The 16,148-nt window shown below is 44.4% G+C and overlaps 1 protein-coding gene across 6 annotated transcripts in view; it reads left to right on the top strand.

The window, feature by feature from the left end:
- The window catches only part of SMAP1 (small ArfGAP 1), a 165,819-nt gene that overhangs the window by 35,286 nt on the left and 114,385 nt on the right, over window positions 1-16,148 (top strand). The window contains exon 1 of one of the 6 annotated variants that reach the window (XM_073224480.1): window positions 13,998-14,292. The exons of 1 other annotated variant lie outside the window; for it this stretch is intronic. In XM_073224480.1, the coding sequence (XP_073080581.1) occupies window positions 14,175-14,292 (118 nt within the window). In that variant the 5' untranslated portion in view covers window positions 13,998-14,174. Of the gene's footprint in view, window positions 1-13,997; window positions 14,293-16,148 lie in introns of those variants that run through there. 4 more of the 6 variants (XM_073224482.1, XM_037012623.2, XM_073224481.1 and 1 more) reach the window with 4 other exon arrangements.

Genomic DNA, 16,148 nt, shown 5'->3' with positions numbered 1-16,148 from the left:
TTAAATTCTGACTTAACACAAAACCGATTAGTATAAGAAGAATCTTTTTAGAAAAATTATTCCATAAGAATCATGAGCTCTAGATGTACTAAAACTTATATGTCAAAATAATTTATCAGAAATTTATTTCAATGTCAGAGCCTATAAAACACGCCGAAGAGCTCCCATAATAGTTGCATCAGCATAAAGGTCCTCCTCAAAATAAAAAATTATCAAAAATTATTAGTGTTGCATTTGAGAAAAGCTTTCAGTTGTATCAATTGAAAATGAAGTTGCTGAAAGTAAAAATTGTGCCCACCTAGTAAGTGAACTTGCCGAAAATTGAACCAGAATAATCTTTTGATGAGGATGTCACATGAATAAGAAGATAGTGTTATTTATTGTATTATATAAAATTATGGTACCAAAGATGTTATTTTTTGCAACTTGTAAGTTTATGTTTTATTCATGTGTCACTCTTACTCTTAATATATTTAATAATTAATAAAATATTTTTAAAGGAAAAAGTTGTACCATAATACCTTTAACTGCACTTTTTTATTGCCTTTTAAAATAAGCAGCCCTACATTTTCATTTTGCATTGCGTACAAATCATGTAGCTGTACCTGGATGTGAGGATGGGATGTTGAGGAAATCTGGGCCTGATACACTGTTTCTTTTAGTTTTTTCCTTCTGGAAAATTGGAGGCAAGGATTGGGGTGTGGAAGCATTGGAAGGAGGTAGGCTCTGAGTGTGGGCTCTGGGAGTTTTAAAGGTTTAAACTGTTATGTGGGGAATCAGCAAGGGAATTGGTCTGAGTGTTTTTAAATGCTTTCAATATAGGAATTTCCATAAGCTTTTTTAATAACAACATCTGTAATAGTCATTTTATGACTGATCATAAAGAAAATTACAGTTGGGAATTATCCTATTTCTACCAACACATTTTCGGGTTTAATATCATGCTGTGAAAAGTGGAATACCATTAGCTTGACTTGATAAGAAATAAATGGTGTGCGGAGGCCTCGATTGCTGTAGATGATAGAGAATAAACGTAAGAGTGTCATGTAAACTGTAAAGTATTATAGCTACTATAATAATTAAATTTGGTTTTAGTAAATGAGCTATAAAATATGAATTTCAGAAATATCTTTTTCTTTATAAAAGTGGAATTTTTCAGATTGACATTATACTCTGTTGAAAATCTGAAAACTCTGTTATATAGAGAAAAAAATGATCCAGAGGTTCTTTTTTCAAACTCTACTATTATTATTATTTTGATATGTTTTCTTCCTTTCTTCCTTCCAAATTATTTTGAAATTTTTCCTCAGCAAATTTTGAGAATATAATTGTGGTCACTTATGTTATAGAAATTCTTCATAAAAATCATTTTAGTATTTATATGATTCTTATGTGCCCGTTATATATGACTTACTTTTGGACGTTTAGGTTGTTGTAACTTTTCTGTAATTGTATATAACTACATGAAGATCCCTCTCTGAAACTCTTTAAAATATTTCTAAAGTTAAATTCAGTTTAATCACATTCCATTTCTCTGCCTGTCCCTCCTTTTTAACAAACAAACAGAAAGATATGCCACTGATCTATCTGAATCTTAGTTACTGAGAACAACATGCATAAAATACAATTATTCTTGGAAGGTGAAAAAACACTAAAGCTAACCTCACAGGAAATTACCTTTATGAACTTATTTTCTGTTATATTTAAAATGCCTGAGGACTTCTTAGCAGGGAGGAAAAGCAAAGATTGTGATACCTCAGATACTTCTCGATTAATCACTGCCGGAGAGACCTCAGGCGGGAACAGGCTGAAGGTCCCTGACACATGTAATAAGCTGTTTTTCTGTCACCTCTAAACTATTTAAATGTAAATAGATTGTCTGGAATCACATTAAGATTTTCCTAAATGGCCACTGTGCCCAGGAGTATTTCACTTGTCCTCTATTCAATTCAGCCTAACCATTACTGGCTGTTTGAGGATATTTATTTTTGTGGTCAGGAGTCTTGAAAGAGTTAAGGCACTTTTCAAATGCCTTACTTGTATTTGGGACTAACTCCCACAACAGGATCTGGCTTCTTAGAGCTTCAGAGAGATGTCTAAAGAAAATTCTATGTTAGATGCATCACTGCGATGCTTGCTGTCCCACCGGGAGTGCACAGGAAAACAGCTTGATGGGGTACGTTTATTTTTGTCTTTTTCTTCCCATAAGTTTTCCACCAAACAGCTGGCCTTTTCTAAAATGAGGTTGACTAACCGTTTATGAGATTTGAGAAGGGACTAATTAGTCTTGTAGGTTGATTGGGGATTGTATCTATTTTTATTTAAAAAATCACATGCAGAGAAGCATTTATTCGGGACTTGTTTGTAAAATTACCTTTCCCCAACCGTAGTGTGCGGTGTGGCCACTGCACAGGCACAGAGCCCATGACTCTTTACCACTGTTTGGGCGTGGGCCCGTCACCAGTGGTGTCCTCCGCCATGTGATCTCACACAGTATCACAGGTCGAGGCGAGAGGACACAGGGGCTCTGACTCCATGTGTCCAAGCTAGAGGCTGGCCTCACACCCCTTTGCAGGCCTGTCCTTTGGGGGTTGAACAGATGACCAGCTGCAGTGCAGATGTCTTGCATCTGAGGTGACAGTGACAGTGACTGTGAGCCCCCTCGCCCCAACCTCCTTGCCCCCCTCCCAACCTCTGACCGGGAGGCCCTGGCACCCTGGGCCAATCCCCACCTCCAGAAAAGCATCATGAGTAACACAGAAGAAAACAGAGGCCACTTATTAGGGCTGAAATCCCTGGCCTGGAATCTCACTGCAGCTTCTCTCAGTGCCACCAGCTGCTCTGAGCCCCTGTGACCTAGTCTGGGTTAACTACCCCTCTTCTCCCGCTGTCCTCCGACTAGAGTAAGTCCTCTGATGAACTACTCTGAATTAACTCGGATCTCTTTTCTCTCTCTGTCTACATTCTTGCCGAACTTCAGCCTCACCCTGTTGTTTCCCTGCCCCCCTCTCCTTTGTCTCCCTAGTTTACCCCTCATTGAAGTTTCTGTCCAGAGGTCAGCTTCCCTGACCACACCTTGCCCCACTAAAGACAAAAGCAAACAAAAGTTCCCCAAAGATAATCACAATAGCTTTTGAGCGCATTCACTGTGTTCCCTCAGCATCCTGTGCTTAAGCTTTCAGCCTGTATCCTACTAGAATCACCTCTTTCCTGGAGGGGCCGTCTGCCCTGCTAGGTGACAGCAGTCTTGAGGACACCATTCCGTTCATCTTTATACGCCACTAGGCTAAAGAGGTCTAGGACACAGTTCTGTTCATCCAGGAATTTGCAATCCAGTTGTGAGAAAAAGGTGTAGTTATGTAAAGCCAACAGCAAAAACTATGTATGATTAGGTTTAGGCCTGTTTGGTGTAATTATTAGATCAATGGGAATTTATGGACAGGATTGACCATGAAGGAGGGATGGCCTAAGGAGGCTCTGCAAGGAAGCTGAGATTGGAATCGGCCAGGTGTCGCCCTTGCTGTAGACGGGGGCAGGGTGTGTGTGTGTGTGTTCGGGGGCTCATGATAAACTGAGAGAATAAAATGAACAAAAATGTGGGGAGAGGCGATAGCACTCAAACTCTACCCCCTTCGCCTATTCCAAGTATATGATACAGTACTGCTCACTATGATCACATTGCTGTGCGTTGTGTCTGCAGGATATTACCTCGGGAGCACCACCTTCTCTCTTACTTCCCCTATTGTCTATCATGAGGTCTTGTTCATTTTACCCTCTCAACACTTCTCGACTCCACCCACCTACCATCTCCATAACCACCCCCGAATCCAGTCATCATCTCACCCAGACCACTGCCGAAGATGCCCAACTCTTCTCACTGCAGACAGTCTTGCCTACATCCGATCTGTTCTCTACCCAGCTGCCAGGACTGTTTACTTCTCAAAACGGAAATCTGATCATGTCAGTCCAAGGTTTGAAACACTCCATAACTTCCTCTAACTCTTGGGATAAAGGCTAGAATGACCACTGTGGCCCAAAAGGCTGTGTTAGCTGGAGTCCTCCAAGAGGCAGATGCTAAGCCAGGGTTGGACGAGATATGAAAGTACTTGTTAGGGAAGGTGCCTGTGGGGAATGCAGAGGAGCATGTGGGAGGGCTTTCAGACTGCGATGTGAGCGTGACACTTGTGAAAAAGGGGGAAGGAAGGAGGCCTGGGCAGGAAGAGGCTCTGATTCCAGCAATGTTCTAAGAAAGTTTTGGCTGAGCTAATGTTGCCAGTTAGAAAACTCTCCCATCTATGGCAGTGTCCTTCCTGCTCACCACCCCATGCCTATGCCTAGTCCTGGCTGGGAGCTGCCCGAGGGAAGTAAGGCTTCCGTGTGAACCCAGTGGACCTGGAGGAGCAGTGGCTCAGGCTACCAGTCAGCTGTTTTCCCTGCAGCAGGAAACCTGAGTGCTGCACTCTCATGACCACCAGGCCCTGTGTGGTCTGGCTCCTGCCCACTTCCCCAGCTTCGCCTGGTACTGTGCTGCCCTCTCTGGTCTCATACTGATCATACAAGTCTTTTGTTATTTACTTGAACTTGAATGTTTCTTGCTTCCAACCCCTCTCCCCAACACAAACATCAGCTTATTCCTATTAACTGTTTTAGCTGTCAGCTCAGTTGTCTTTTTGCTTAGAGAAGATTTCCGTGACTGGAGCCAGATCTCCCTTTTACCTGCTCTCACAGCACCGTATACCTCTCTTTTGTAGCATTATTTGTGTGATTCTTTGATTACTGCTTGTCTTCTCCCCTAGACTGTGAGGTACCTAAGAATTGAAGGTGTCTTTTTTCGCTTGTGAATATATCTCCAGTGACTAGCAGATAGTACAGGCTCAAAATATTTTTGTTAAATAAATGAATGAGTGGATGTAAGAAAGGAGACTCAAATCCCCGATCTCCTGGGGACTTGGGGATTTTTGATCTTCTCAGCTACTTTGTCTACCTGCATCTGATGAAAAATTGACGACCCTGCCCTTGGATGTGAGGTCTACAGATTCTAAGAAAATGACATTGGGTGGGTTAGGGTCAGGGAGAATGTGGAAACAAAGAAGCTGGTCTGGGCATGAAGAGCTGATAAAATGAATTTGCAGAGACATTTTAAAGAAAGAAGTGAAGTGAGTTGGTCACTTACTAGACATTTCATTTATTTGGAGTGAATCGAAGACGACTCTGAGGTTTCATGTGTGGTGATTGGGATCATGGAGATGCCCGTGTCGGCAGCAGGGAAGCTTGAAGGTGGAGCCTGAATGGGAAGGAGGATGAGTTTGGTTTTGAAGACACAGATTTCAAATGAAGCCAAGCTCTCCTCGTGGAAATGGTCCATGTGGCACTTGGAGATGTGGAAGTGAAGCTGGCAAGAGATATGCTGTCCATCAAGGGTCTCCTCCAAGGGGCCTGCCGTGGCAGCTGCATCCCAGGGCCTGGGGGGTCTGTGGTGGGGGAACCTGCCCCCCATGGAGAACAGGGAGATAACCTGACAGGCCACAGGATAAAGGAAAATGTTATTCGGCATCTAATAGGCCAAGTAGGTGGTCAGTGTAGCTCCCAGTGCAAAGTGTCAAGGCAGAGATGTGGAATCTGGTGGGGAGCTGACTGAATGGAAAGCAGGGCTCCATAAGAGATGGGAGGTTTGAAGAGGGTGATGGAAAGGGGACCCTGGAAGGATTCTCTGAGCCTATGGGAGAGGGGGTGTCAAAGCCTATAGCATCGGCCAGGTGCAGCGACACCTTTATACTAGTCCCTCCGCGTAGAGGTGATGGTGGAACTATGAGCACACGCAGTCCCCAGCAGAACCACATGAACTTCAGGAGAGAAGAGCCAGGGCCCGAGGATCCAGTACTGACAGTGAGGGAGCAGAATGAGGAGCAGTTTTTATGAGGCTCAGAGGAGTTGGGGTGCAATTACACTAAGTGCTGAGAGCAGAGTTTCAAGGAAAGAGAAGGGAAAATTCTCAGCACACATTTAAGAATAATGGGAACACATGAAACAAAATTATGCTCAGTTTCCTGGTGGACTAATGTCCCCTAATACCTTTTTTGAATATACTTTCTATTGAGGTATAAATGATATACAAAAAGTGCAGAGACCTTAGGAATATAGTCAATGAGTTTTGACAACTATACACACTTGTATAAAGCACTGTCCCAGCTAAGGTACAAAACATTCCCGTCATCTGAGAAAGCTCCCCATGCGCCTTACCAGTAAATCTCCACCCCTCTCTCTTCCCACAGCAATTACGGTCCTGATTTCTGTGGCCATAACATTAGGTCTGGTCTAGAACTTCCTGTAAATGGAATCATTCTGTTTGTACTCGTTGTGTCAGGCTTCTTTTACCCCACATATATTTTTGAGATTCATCCATGTTGTCTTGTGTATGGAAGTTTGTTCCTTTTAATTCCAAGTTAGTATTCCATTGTATACAAATGCCGTCATTTATTTATCCGTTCCCTTGTTTATGGTCATTTAGGTTGTTTCTGGTTTTTAAATATCATGAATTAAGCTATCACACATTCTTATGTAAGTTTTTTTTGTGAATATATTTTTTCATTTCTCTTGGGAGTGGTATCACTGGGTCACAGGGAAAGCATATTGTTTTATTTTATCTGACAAATAGTAAAATAGGTATAACTTCCCATACTCCCATCAGCGAGAGTACCAGTTGCTACTTAATATTTGGTGTTGGTATTGCCTGTCCTTTTAATTTTAGTCATTGTAGCAGGTGTAAAGTGATATCTCATTGTAGTTTTTATGTACATTTTCCTAATGACTAATGATGTTGAATACCTTTTCATTTGCTTATTGGTCATTTGTTTGATGATTTGCCATTTTTTTATTATTGATTTTCAAGAGTGCCTTGTATATTCTCTAAACTAGTCCTTTGTGTTCATCATGTATTGCAAATATTTTCTCTAGCTCTTCAGTTTGCTTTTTGTTTTTTCCAAATATTTTTTCCAAATTTTATATTGCCTTTTTTCCCCGAGCTTTTTTGAGATATAATTGACATATAACATTGTGTAATTTTAAAGTGTACAATGTCTTTTCATTTTCTTAATGGTTTCTTTTGAAGAGCAGAGATATAAATTTTAATGAAGTGTGATTTTCAGTTTTTTTTCTTTTATGGTCAGTACATCTTGTGTCCTAAGAACCTCTCTGTTCTAAGTTGAAAAAGGATAAATAGCATTTTAAAACAATTTGAAATAAACCAATGCGTATTTCCTTTCCCCCTTTCTCCTGAAATGATGCTGCTTTTAGTTTAAAATTACAACGCTGAGATGCACCGTTTGGGGAAGAAGGTCAAGAATGAGAAGGGAAGAAAATTTCATGTGTAAAATGCTCATCTCAGCAAGGTTACCAAACCTCAAAGTTCTAGAAGGAAAGGAATGGGCTCCTTTAAAGACTAGGTAAAGAAGCTAAGTTCTTTGAGAATAATGCTGCCACCACTTCCATCAAATGGTACATGGCTCATTATCAAGAATTTTGGTTCTCTATGTAAGTCAGGTTTTAGTTTGAGTCTTTGTATCTAACACACAAAGGAGGAATGCACTGGAAGCCTTACTGAGGTAGTCGGTCTACAGGATAGCTAGAGACAGTCTTCAGAAAGGACCAGAGCTACACTGGCTGTGAGGATCAAGGGAGCAGATTCACACAGGTGCGCAGACCTCCAAAGGGACGAACAGTCTCCGTCTGCTTCTGTCCTAGCGTTAGTCCTCTGGCTCATCCTGCAGGTGGAGAGTATCTGGATGACCTGATTTGGTCACATGCCCAGGGGAGGAGATCTTGATAGATAGTCCCTCCTTCAAAACTGGATTCATTAGAGGAAGGGGATGGTTTCCCAAGTGAAAATTAGGGCACTGCTATTAGAAGAAGGGGGTGGGTCCTGGGAAGGTGAAAACAATAAATGCCCACTACACCTTTACAAGCACAGAACACATGTCTTTCAACTTGTGTTTCTGTCTCTGCTTCAGCAAGATGAAAATTGCCTTTGTTCACTTATTTTTGAGTCTTTCCTCAAATACCTGGGTTTGGTTGAGTTCAATCATATTACTGCCAAGGCCAAATTTGTGAAAGCCCAGTGTACCTGATTAGAGCTCATTCAGGTCAGTTCTGTTGTTATTATTGTTTTAAAGCTTGAAGTTGACTGTGGATTTATGAATAACTTAGGATTTTTCTTTCTAAATTGAGGTGAAGAAGCTCTGTTAAATCTAATCTTAAGTGGAAATCTAAGAAGAAATATTAAGTGGAAAACCTATATTAACGGAAAATGGAAAACTAAATAAAATATAACTTGATCAACGTGAAGTGAATTTGGAGTAGGATAAAGTTTTGTGAGCTTTCTGTTTTAAAAAGTTGCTAAAAGTATGTATGTTTCTTAATTTTGCTTCTAGAAACTGTACATTTTCATACACAAGCTCCTATATTCAATCTTTTTTCTCATTTATTCACCAGTCAGCACACATTAAGGGCTGGCCATGTGCATTAATGGCGGGAGCTCTGGAGATCTCTAGTAGGGACGTGGTCAGAGAACCTGACCCATGAATACAGACAGTAAACTGCTGTAGGTGTGAGGGATGAGGCTACGGCTGTTAACTTCTTATCCCAAGTACCTAGCACAGTGCCTGAACATAGAAGGAACTAAAAAATGTATTATTGAATGGGTGAATAAATGGATGGAGGGACAAAGGTCCTGTCAAAAGACAGGTGGGATTGGGAGCGTGGAGGATAAAAGGAAAGGGAAAGTTCGAGAAAATTTTCTTAGAGTTGTTCAATTCTGCATTTCCAGAATGCTTAAAAGAATGAAAGACAGCGTTGACACAGGCCAGATTTGAGGACTGGTTACCCCTCTGTGACCCCACCAGGCCCCTGCCTTCAGACGCACACGTAGGTCGTCAGCCCGCCTCCCACTCAGCTGTGCCCTTCTGACTCCTTGGATAAGGCTTGTTAGGACTCGGACACTCACTGCCCATAGAACCACTAAAAAAGAATTTGGAAATGACTATTTCCTGTGTTGAGCAGTATAATGTTGTGGGTTCTTGTATAATAAATACTTGCTCAATATGACCTATTTGGAAATAACACACGTCTTCAACAGAGACCACCCTCTCCGCACACGGAGGCCGTGCGCGGGGATCAGGCATAGGTCAGCAGTGCTGCACATGCCAGCCGGGCAGAGATTTTAGGAACCACAGTCACACTACCATTCCCTGATGTAGCTGTGCAAACAAAACAAGAGTGAACTCTGGGTCTTGGCTGGATTTCTTTCTTCTCTTTGTCGTATGTTATGATTGTTTATGTATCTGCATGTTTGTGTGTTTCTCTTGGCCTCCTCGCACCTGGCCTCTCTGTAACTCTTGCATTTGTTGGTTCTAACTTGTTCTGGTCTGTTTTCCTACCCAGGGGGTAGTATGGCTATGAGAAGAACAGGACCTTAATGTCAAAAGGACCTAACCTCAAATGCCAGTTTACTGTTCAATGCCCAGGCAACTTTCAATGAAGCCCTCAGCTCTCTGACCGCAGTTTCTGAGCTGCTCAGTGACTTCCATTTCTCCTTCTAGGCCCAGGGTGACATTGCTCTCCTAGTTCTGTTGACATCAGGCCGTGCCCTGCAAGTGGTTTGGCAAGTGGGCTGACAGGAGAAGTAGACATGTGCCGTTGCTGGGGAGAAGCCTGTCAGACGCACCTGACTGCCCTTCCCCTGAAACGTGACAGAGCCTTTATCAGTCTGTCCCTGAGTGATGGTGACATGGAGCAGAGTCCCTACCAACCCACTGGACAGAAGCATGACCATGATATTAGTGTCTATTGTTCGAAGTCATTCAGATTTTGGGGTTTTTACTGAACATGAATTGGCGCATCCAGGCTTATGTTTCCTAATACAAATAGTGAGTACGATACTCTCTGCCTCAGAGAGTCCGTGTGAGGATTCCTGACCCCCAGCAGGGGATTGAGCAGCAGTGGCTCTGCTTGCGAGGGCCCCCGCCCAGCCGCCGGTCCGCAGCGCTCGGGGACGTCTCACCAACTGCTTGCTCACTCTTGTCCACTTCACTCCACCCATAATTTTCCTTCATTTCCCCACTTCCCTTCCTTTCTTTTGTCCTCTGTGGAATACCAGCTCCATTGCTGGCAAACTCTCTAAACCTGTTTCTCCTCTTTTTCCTCCGACTGAAAACAGGACTTCAGAATCTAAAGGGCCTCATCTCTCTGAGAATCTGTAGAAATAGACCTTCAGTCTTGCTTCCCACCGTCACAAGCATCCGCAGACGCTCTGGCATCTGGTCCTTCCCTCTGAGAGCTGGTAGCTCCAGGTCCCTCGTCTCTCATTGTCTAGCTGTTTGCGTCCCTCTCCTAAGGACACCAGACGGCCTCTGGCCCCACAGGAGCCTGTCCCCACCTGGCACCGTAGGCATGCATCTGTGCCCTTTCCTTCCCTTCCACTCTGCAGTTTACCTCCATCAGCGCTTCCTATCCTTGCATATGTGTTTTCTTCTCTTTTTTTCCCTCCTAACCATCTCCATCCCTCCCTCAACATTTTACTGCAACACCAGACAGTCACAGCCCCTGAGAAGCCTCACCAGAGGACTTCTCTTCTCTTGTTCGTGGGCTGAAGGCCAGTTGTGAGGGAAAGCAATGAACTGTACAGCCCCGTGGTGACATGCTATGTTGTCTAGAACAGAAGTCATTGACCTTTCTGGAGCAGTTGGCATTAGCGTCGCCCTCCATCTCCAGAACTGCCCCTCCCGTGGCCTCTGGGTCTCTTCTGGGCCACACATTACCTCTCCTCTCAGCGGCTCACCTTTCTCTCTGCTTACTCTTCATTTAACTGGAAATTCCCAGAGTTTTGTCCTTGGGACTCTTCTTTATTGCTTCATTGCTTTCTCTAGAGGAATGTCATCCACTGTTACGACTTCTCTATTTAAATGTAATGACTTTCAAATGACCTTCACCAGCACTAGCTTCTGTATAGAGCTCTAGAAGTAGACTTGCAATGTCCCATTGGATATATGGAGTGAATGTCCTGTGGACACCTGAAACCCAACCTGTCCTCAAGCAAACACCTTTTTTCCTTGGACCCCAAATCTGTACTATCCCTTCTATTCTTGATGTAGGTTAATGGCATCACCATTTACCTATCCCCCCACTTAGAAACCTTGGTGTTATTCTCACTTCCTTTTTCTCAACCCCCACATATAGTCAGCTGCCAAATCTTGCTGCTTCTAATTTTAAGACATCATTTGATTCTTTCTTCTCCAAACTGTATGCTACTGGCTTAAAATAGGCCTTCAGCATATCTTCTTAGGACTGTTATTGTAACAGCTTTGACCATAATCTGTCCCCCTGATAACATTTTTCTCCACCGATGATCTTACGGAAAACAAAGCTAACCAAGCCTTTTCTCTGCAAAAGCGTCTGCTGGCTTCCTGTGCCCATGGGGTAAAATTCGAACAATGTAGTTTGGCTACAGATCTCTTAACCTCCTGGCCCCAATTTACTTCACCTGGTTTCCTTTTCTGTTTTCATGTTCTCCATGCACATTCTAGGCTCCTGCTGCCTCACATTCTCACTACTTCCAACACATAACCATGCACTTTTAGAGGCCCATACGTTTTTTTGTTCCAAGCTATTCATTTTTCTCCTCTCCATCCCCATTTGCTCGAAAAATTTCTAAATCTGTTAGAACCAAGTTTAGGCCTCACATACTCTGCAGAGCCTTCCCCAGTTCTTCAGGCTGCTGCTGTTCTGTTCCTTTTGCTCCCAGAACACTTCACATTTGCTACAGACTTTACGGTGTGGCTGTGACCCTGTTTACATATTTGTATCTCACACTAGGCTGTAAGCTTCTGATTATCAGAGAACTTGAGTAGAAGCTGTTTTAATACCTATTGGTGAGTGAATGCAATGTTGTTTCCTACCCAATGTTTGGGTATCAGTCTCTTCTTTTCTTTTCCATTCTTCCTATTACATCCCTAATAAATAATCAGACTTAGATTTCCGATAGCCCCTAGGCTGACCATCCTGAGCAGCACTGGTCAGTAATGTAACCAGCAGCCACGTGTGGCTCTTGAGCCCCTGAAACGCAGCTAGTCCAGGTTGAAATGAGCTGTAAGTGTAGAATACGCACTGAATTCTGAAGACACTATGAAAACAAGAATATAAAATATCTCACTAATAATTTTTTATATCACATGTTGAAATGATAATATTTTGGATACATTGGATTTAAAATATACTATTAAAATTAATTTCACCTGTTTTTCTATTTTTAAATTTGGCTACTAGATAATTTAAAAGTTTGTAAGTGATGTGCATTATGTTTCTATTAGGCACTGCCGTGACCCCTTCATCATCACGTAGATCATTTCTTGGTGGTAAGCCTGCCTTGTCTTTTTTCTAAATCTTTGCAGTGCTAAGCAGAATTTTCTGGGGGAAGAAAAACCACTAAAAAATGGTGTTTGTTAACTGGTCACTGCTGGATTTTCACAAAACATCCTTCCTTTTCATGTTACTATCCTGGTCGAAGGTTCTACAAATTTTGTTGTCAACTGCATGAAGGCCAGATTGCTCTGGTTCCCCAAACCTTTAATTCTGTGCCACTTGGCTTATCCAGCCTTCTCTCTCTCCTAAGCAGTGCCTCTGTCCTTCAGTCTTTTAAGCTCCTTGAAGTCTACACTTCTGTGCGTGCTGCTATTGCTGAGTAGCCCATCTAAATCAAGCCAGTCTTCAGTAGCTGGCGTTGTTGTTTTTTTTCTGTTTATGGGAAAGCACCCTGACACCCTCCTGGTTATTATTTGTCAGGGCCATGCAGCTTAAATTCTAATTTATTCACTTACTCAGCATTTTCACTGTCATCACCATTTAATTCCACAAATAATTTTGAGACTCTGTGCCAAGAACAGGGTTAGGTGAGCATGAGGGTCGCCTGTATGCAGGGCCTAAGCTTAAGAATTGACCCTGTTAAAAAGTAAACCACAGGGTCCTGCTCATTGCCTTTCTTAGCATCTGCTCCACCACAAGGAAGCCGTGTTTACTAATTACATAAGCCCCATATAAGAAATTGCTAGTAAGCCATAACATGTTAAAACACTCAAGTAGTTTTAACCCAGGTTCAAATCCCATGAGCCTGGGTTGGAGAGCTCTGGGCCCTAATCAAAAGTGACTTCTTTCCCTAAATTTTCTTTTTTCTGCATCAAAGATCACTGTTTACACAGCTTCTTGTTCAAGTGAAACGGCCCAGCATCTGGCTCCTCGGCCCCACTTTCCCCTCCTTGTGAAAGGCCTTGTTTCCCAGTCTTCTGGCCTCTGCAGTCGGACTGTTCTGGGTTTGAATAGCAACTCCTCCACCGAGTAGCTCTGGGCAAGTCACTGAACTCCTCCATGCCTCATTTTCCTCATCTGTATAACGAGGAAAACAGTATCATAGGGTTGTGATAAGGGTGAAATGAGTTAATAGTTTATGGCACAGAGTAATCACTCAAAAGTTAGCTCTGAATATATGTCGCCACCAGACTATTCTCTCCCCTGTAATGTAAAAGGCTGTTTTGCCTGTTTTACTCCACACGTGCCTCTGGCTTCTAGATAGGGCCTCTTTCAAAACACAGGTGCATAAATGTCAAACGAATAAACGAAGCCACCCAGTCACTTTGCTTTGTGCATGTCCAGTGTTGTGCCAGCGAGAGCAAACGGCAAGGGAGCAAGTGAAAGACGCCTCCACGTAGAAGGCCTTCCTTTAATGGGCTTCACTCGAGGGTCTCGGCAACCACCGCGCCTCTAAGGAGAGGAAGCCCAGCACGGGCAGCGCGCCGCCACCTCCGCCGCAGGCAGCGGGCGCGGGGCCGCGGACAGCACCCCGGAGGCCCGGCGCATGCGCAGCGCGCCCGCTCCTTCCTGCGGCGCCTCCGGAAGCCCCGACCCCGCGCCCTCCTCCCCCTCCCGCCGGCTCGGCGCTGCGTGCGGGGCCGGCGGCGAGGAGGCGGGGCACGTCGGCGCTGCCGCCGCCGCCGCTTCCCCTCCGGCTCCAGCCGCCGCCGCCGCCTGGGCAGAGACTGCCCGCGTCCCGGCGGCGCCAGGTGCGCCCGCCCCGCCCGGCCCCGCCCGCCCTCCGCCGCCGCAGCCGCCCGGCTCCCCGCGCCGCGGCCGAGATGGCGACGCGCTCCTGCCGGGAGAAGGCTCAGAAGCTGAACGAGCAGCACCAGCTCATCCTGGCCAAGCTGCTGCGGGAGGAGGACAACAAGTACTGCGCCGACTGCGAGGCCAAAGGTAGCGCGGCCGTCGGCGAGCCGGCCGGGCCTCCTGCGGGCCGGTGACCTTCCCGAGCGGGCGCCTCGGGGGCGCGGGGCCTCCCTCCCCGGCGGGCGGCGGTGGCGGGGTCGGCCCGCGGGCGGCGCCCCGGGCCCCGCGGCGGAGCCGCTGCCCGCATCGCGGCGCTCGGACCGGGCGCAGCGCCCGGGCCCGGCCGGGAGCGCGGGGCGCGGCGCGGCCCTGGGCAGCGCGGAGGCTTCCGGGCCGCCGCCGCCCGCCTCCGCGCCAGGTGCTCCGTTCCCCGTCGGGGCTCGGAGACTGGCTGGCCGGGGCCGCGGCCCGGGGCGTGGGGGCCCTTCCGGCGGGTCGTCGTCTTCCCGAATCAAACAGCTGGGGCAGGAGGGTCTGTTGTTACTGATAGTAGCGCTTTCGGTCAGGATCTCAGCCGGCATGACCAGGAATGTCACTACACGGTCTTTGGGACGGTGCCTTCTGTTCCTGAAGATTCTGGGAACTAGATTCTAACTGTAGTTCGGGAAGATCTGCGGACACCGGTTTGTGTGCCCCATAAACGCTGAAGGTGCATCTTAAAGATCCAGAGATGAAAAAAACTAATTTTAGTTGAGTTGGAAGGCTCCTGCCTCAGTCTTTGAAATAGATGCACTATTTTTAGCCTGTATGTTTCGGGTTTGGAGATCTGATTTATATTTAATGTCTTACAAATAATCTCGGGAAAAACGTTTCAGATTTCTCGAACAAAACCTCTCGTGGTTAGGAAAAGATCTTGCTTGTAAACTGGTTATTTGTTTATTCGGTGAGAAATAGGTAGTTCTCCAAAGCACAAGTCAGTCTTTGGAAATGTAATTGCAGATTTCTGCATTATTTACCTAGACTTTTCCTGAAGCTGTACCCTTCTTCCTCAGTACCGTATAACTCAGCCACTTTTCAGTAGGCTAATAGTGTTTGGTTAGACTAAGGCGCACAGCAGCAAGTCACTTCACCACCCTAACAGGTAGTGGACTGAGTGGGAATACTGAAACTAGGCAGTTTCATGAAGCACTTTCATTTGTTGTATGTAACCTTATATTTGTTGTATGTAACCTTTCAGGTGGTGATGTAAAAATGCCTGATACTGTAGTGATATTTGTTTACCTGATATTATGTTTGGGTTTTTTGGGGGGGAATAATGTTCAGTATTGAGGCTCAGTTGCCCACTCATCCCTGCACTAGTAAAGCACTGAAAAAATGGGCCTTAAAAGGCCAGGAGCTGAAATCATATAGTATGTATTTTGAGTAATTAGTGACGTAATTAAGTACAGATGCTGGTAAATACTGAATCTACTCATTAAACATTGAATAATAGTTTCAGTAATTACATTCCTTTAGGTATAGAAATCATAGAAAAATAAGTTTTACTCCAGTTTCTGTCCCCAAAAATACTACTTGCCACATGTTAACATTTTTACTCACTTTTTTTGAGAATCATGCACTTCTTAAAACAGGACAAGAATTTAATTTCTTCTGACCTGAGGAAGAGGGAGCATTCGTTTTGCTATTTGTATTACTACTGAGGTCAGTAGACATCTATGAATGAATGTCTTTTTTCATTTTGGTGTTGTTTGGTCTTATATTTGTAGGTTTGTTTTTAAGAAGTGGAAGAAGTGGGAGAAAAGATCCCTGTCAACAGTTCGAGGGTGCAGTGTGAAGGGCACAAATGCCAGTCATGACTTAGAAAGAGAATTATTTGTTTCTTGTTACCAACTCTAGAATAATATTAAAATCATCTTCTAAATTATTCTGTTTTATCTTGATCTTTCAGGAAAAAATATCACAGTTAAGTCCAGTTACAGGATTAATTAGACTTAATTTCATAA

This window comes from Manis javanica, chromosome 16, assembly GCF_040802235.1.
Source record: "Manis javanica isolate MJ-LG chromosome 16, MJ_LKY, whole genome shotgun sequence".
Lineage (NCBI taxonomy): Eukaryota > Metazoa > Chordata > Mammalia > Pholidota > Manidae > Manis > Manis javanica.
Note: the sequence above shows the minus strand (reverse complement) of the source record. Positions and strands in the feature narration are given on the sequence as shown.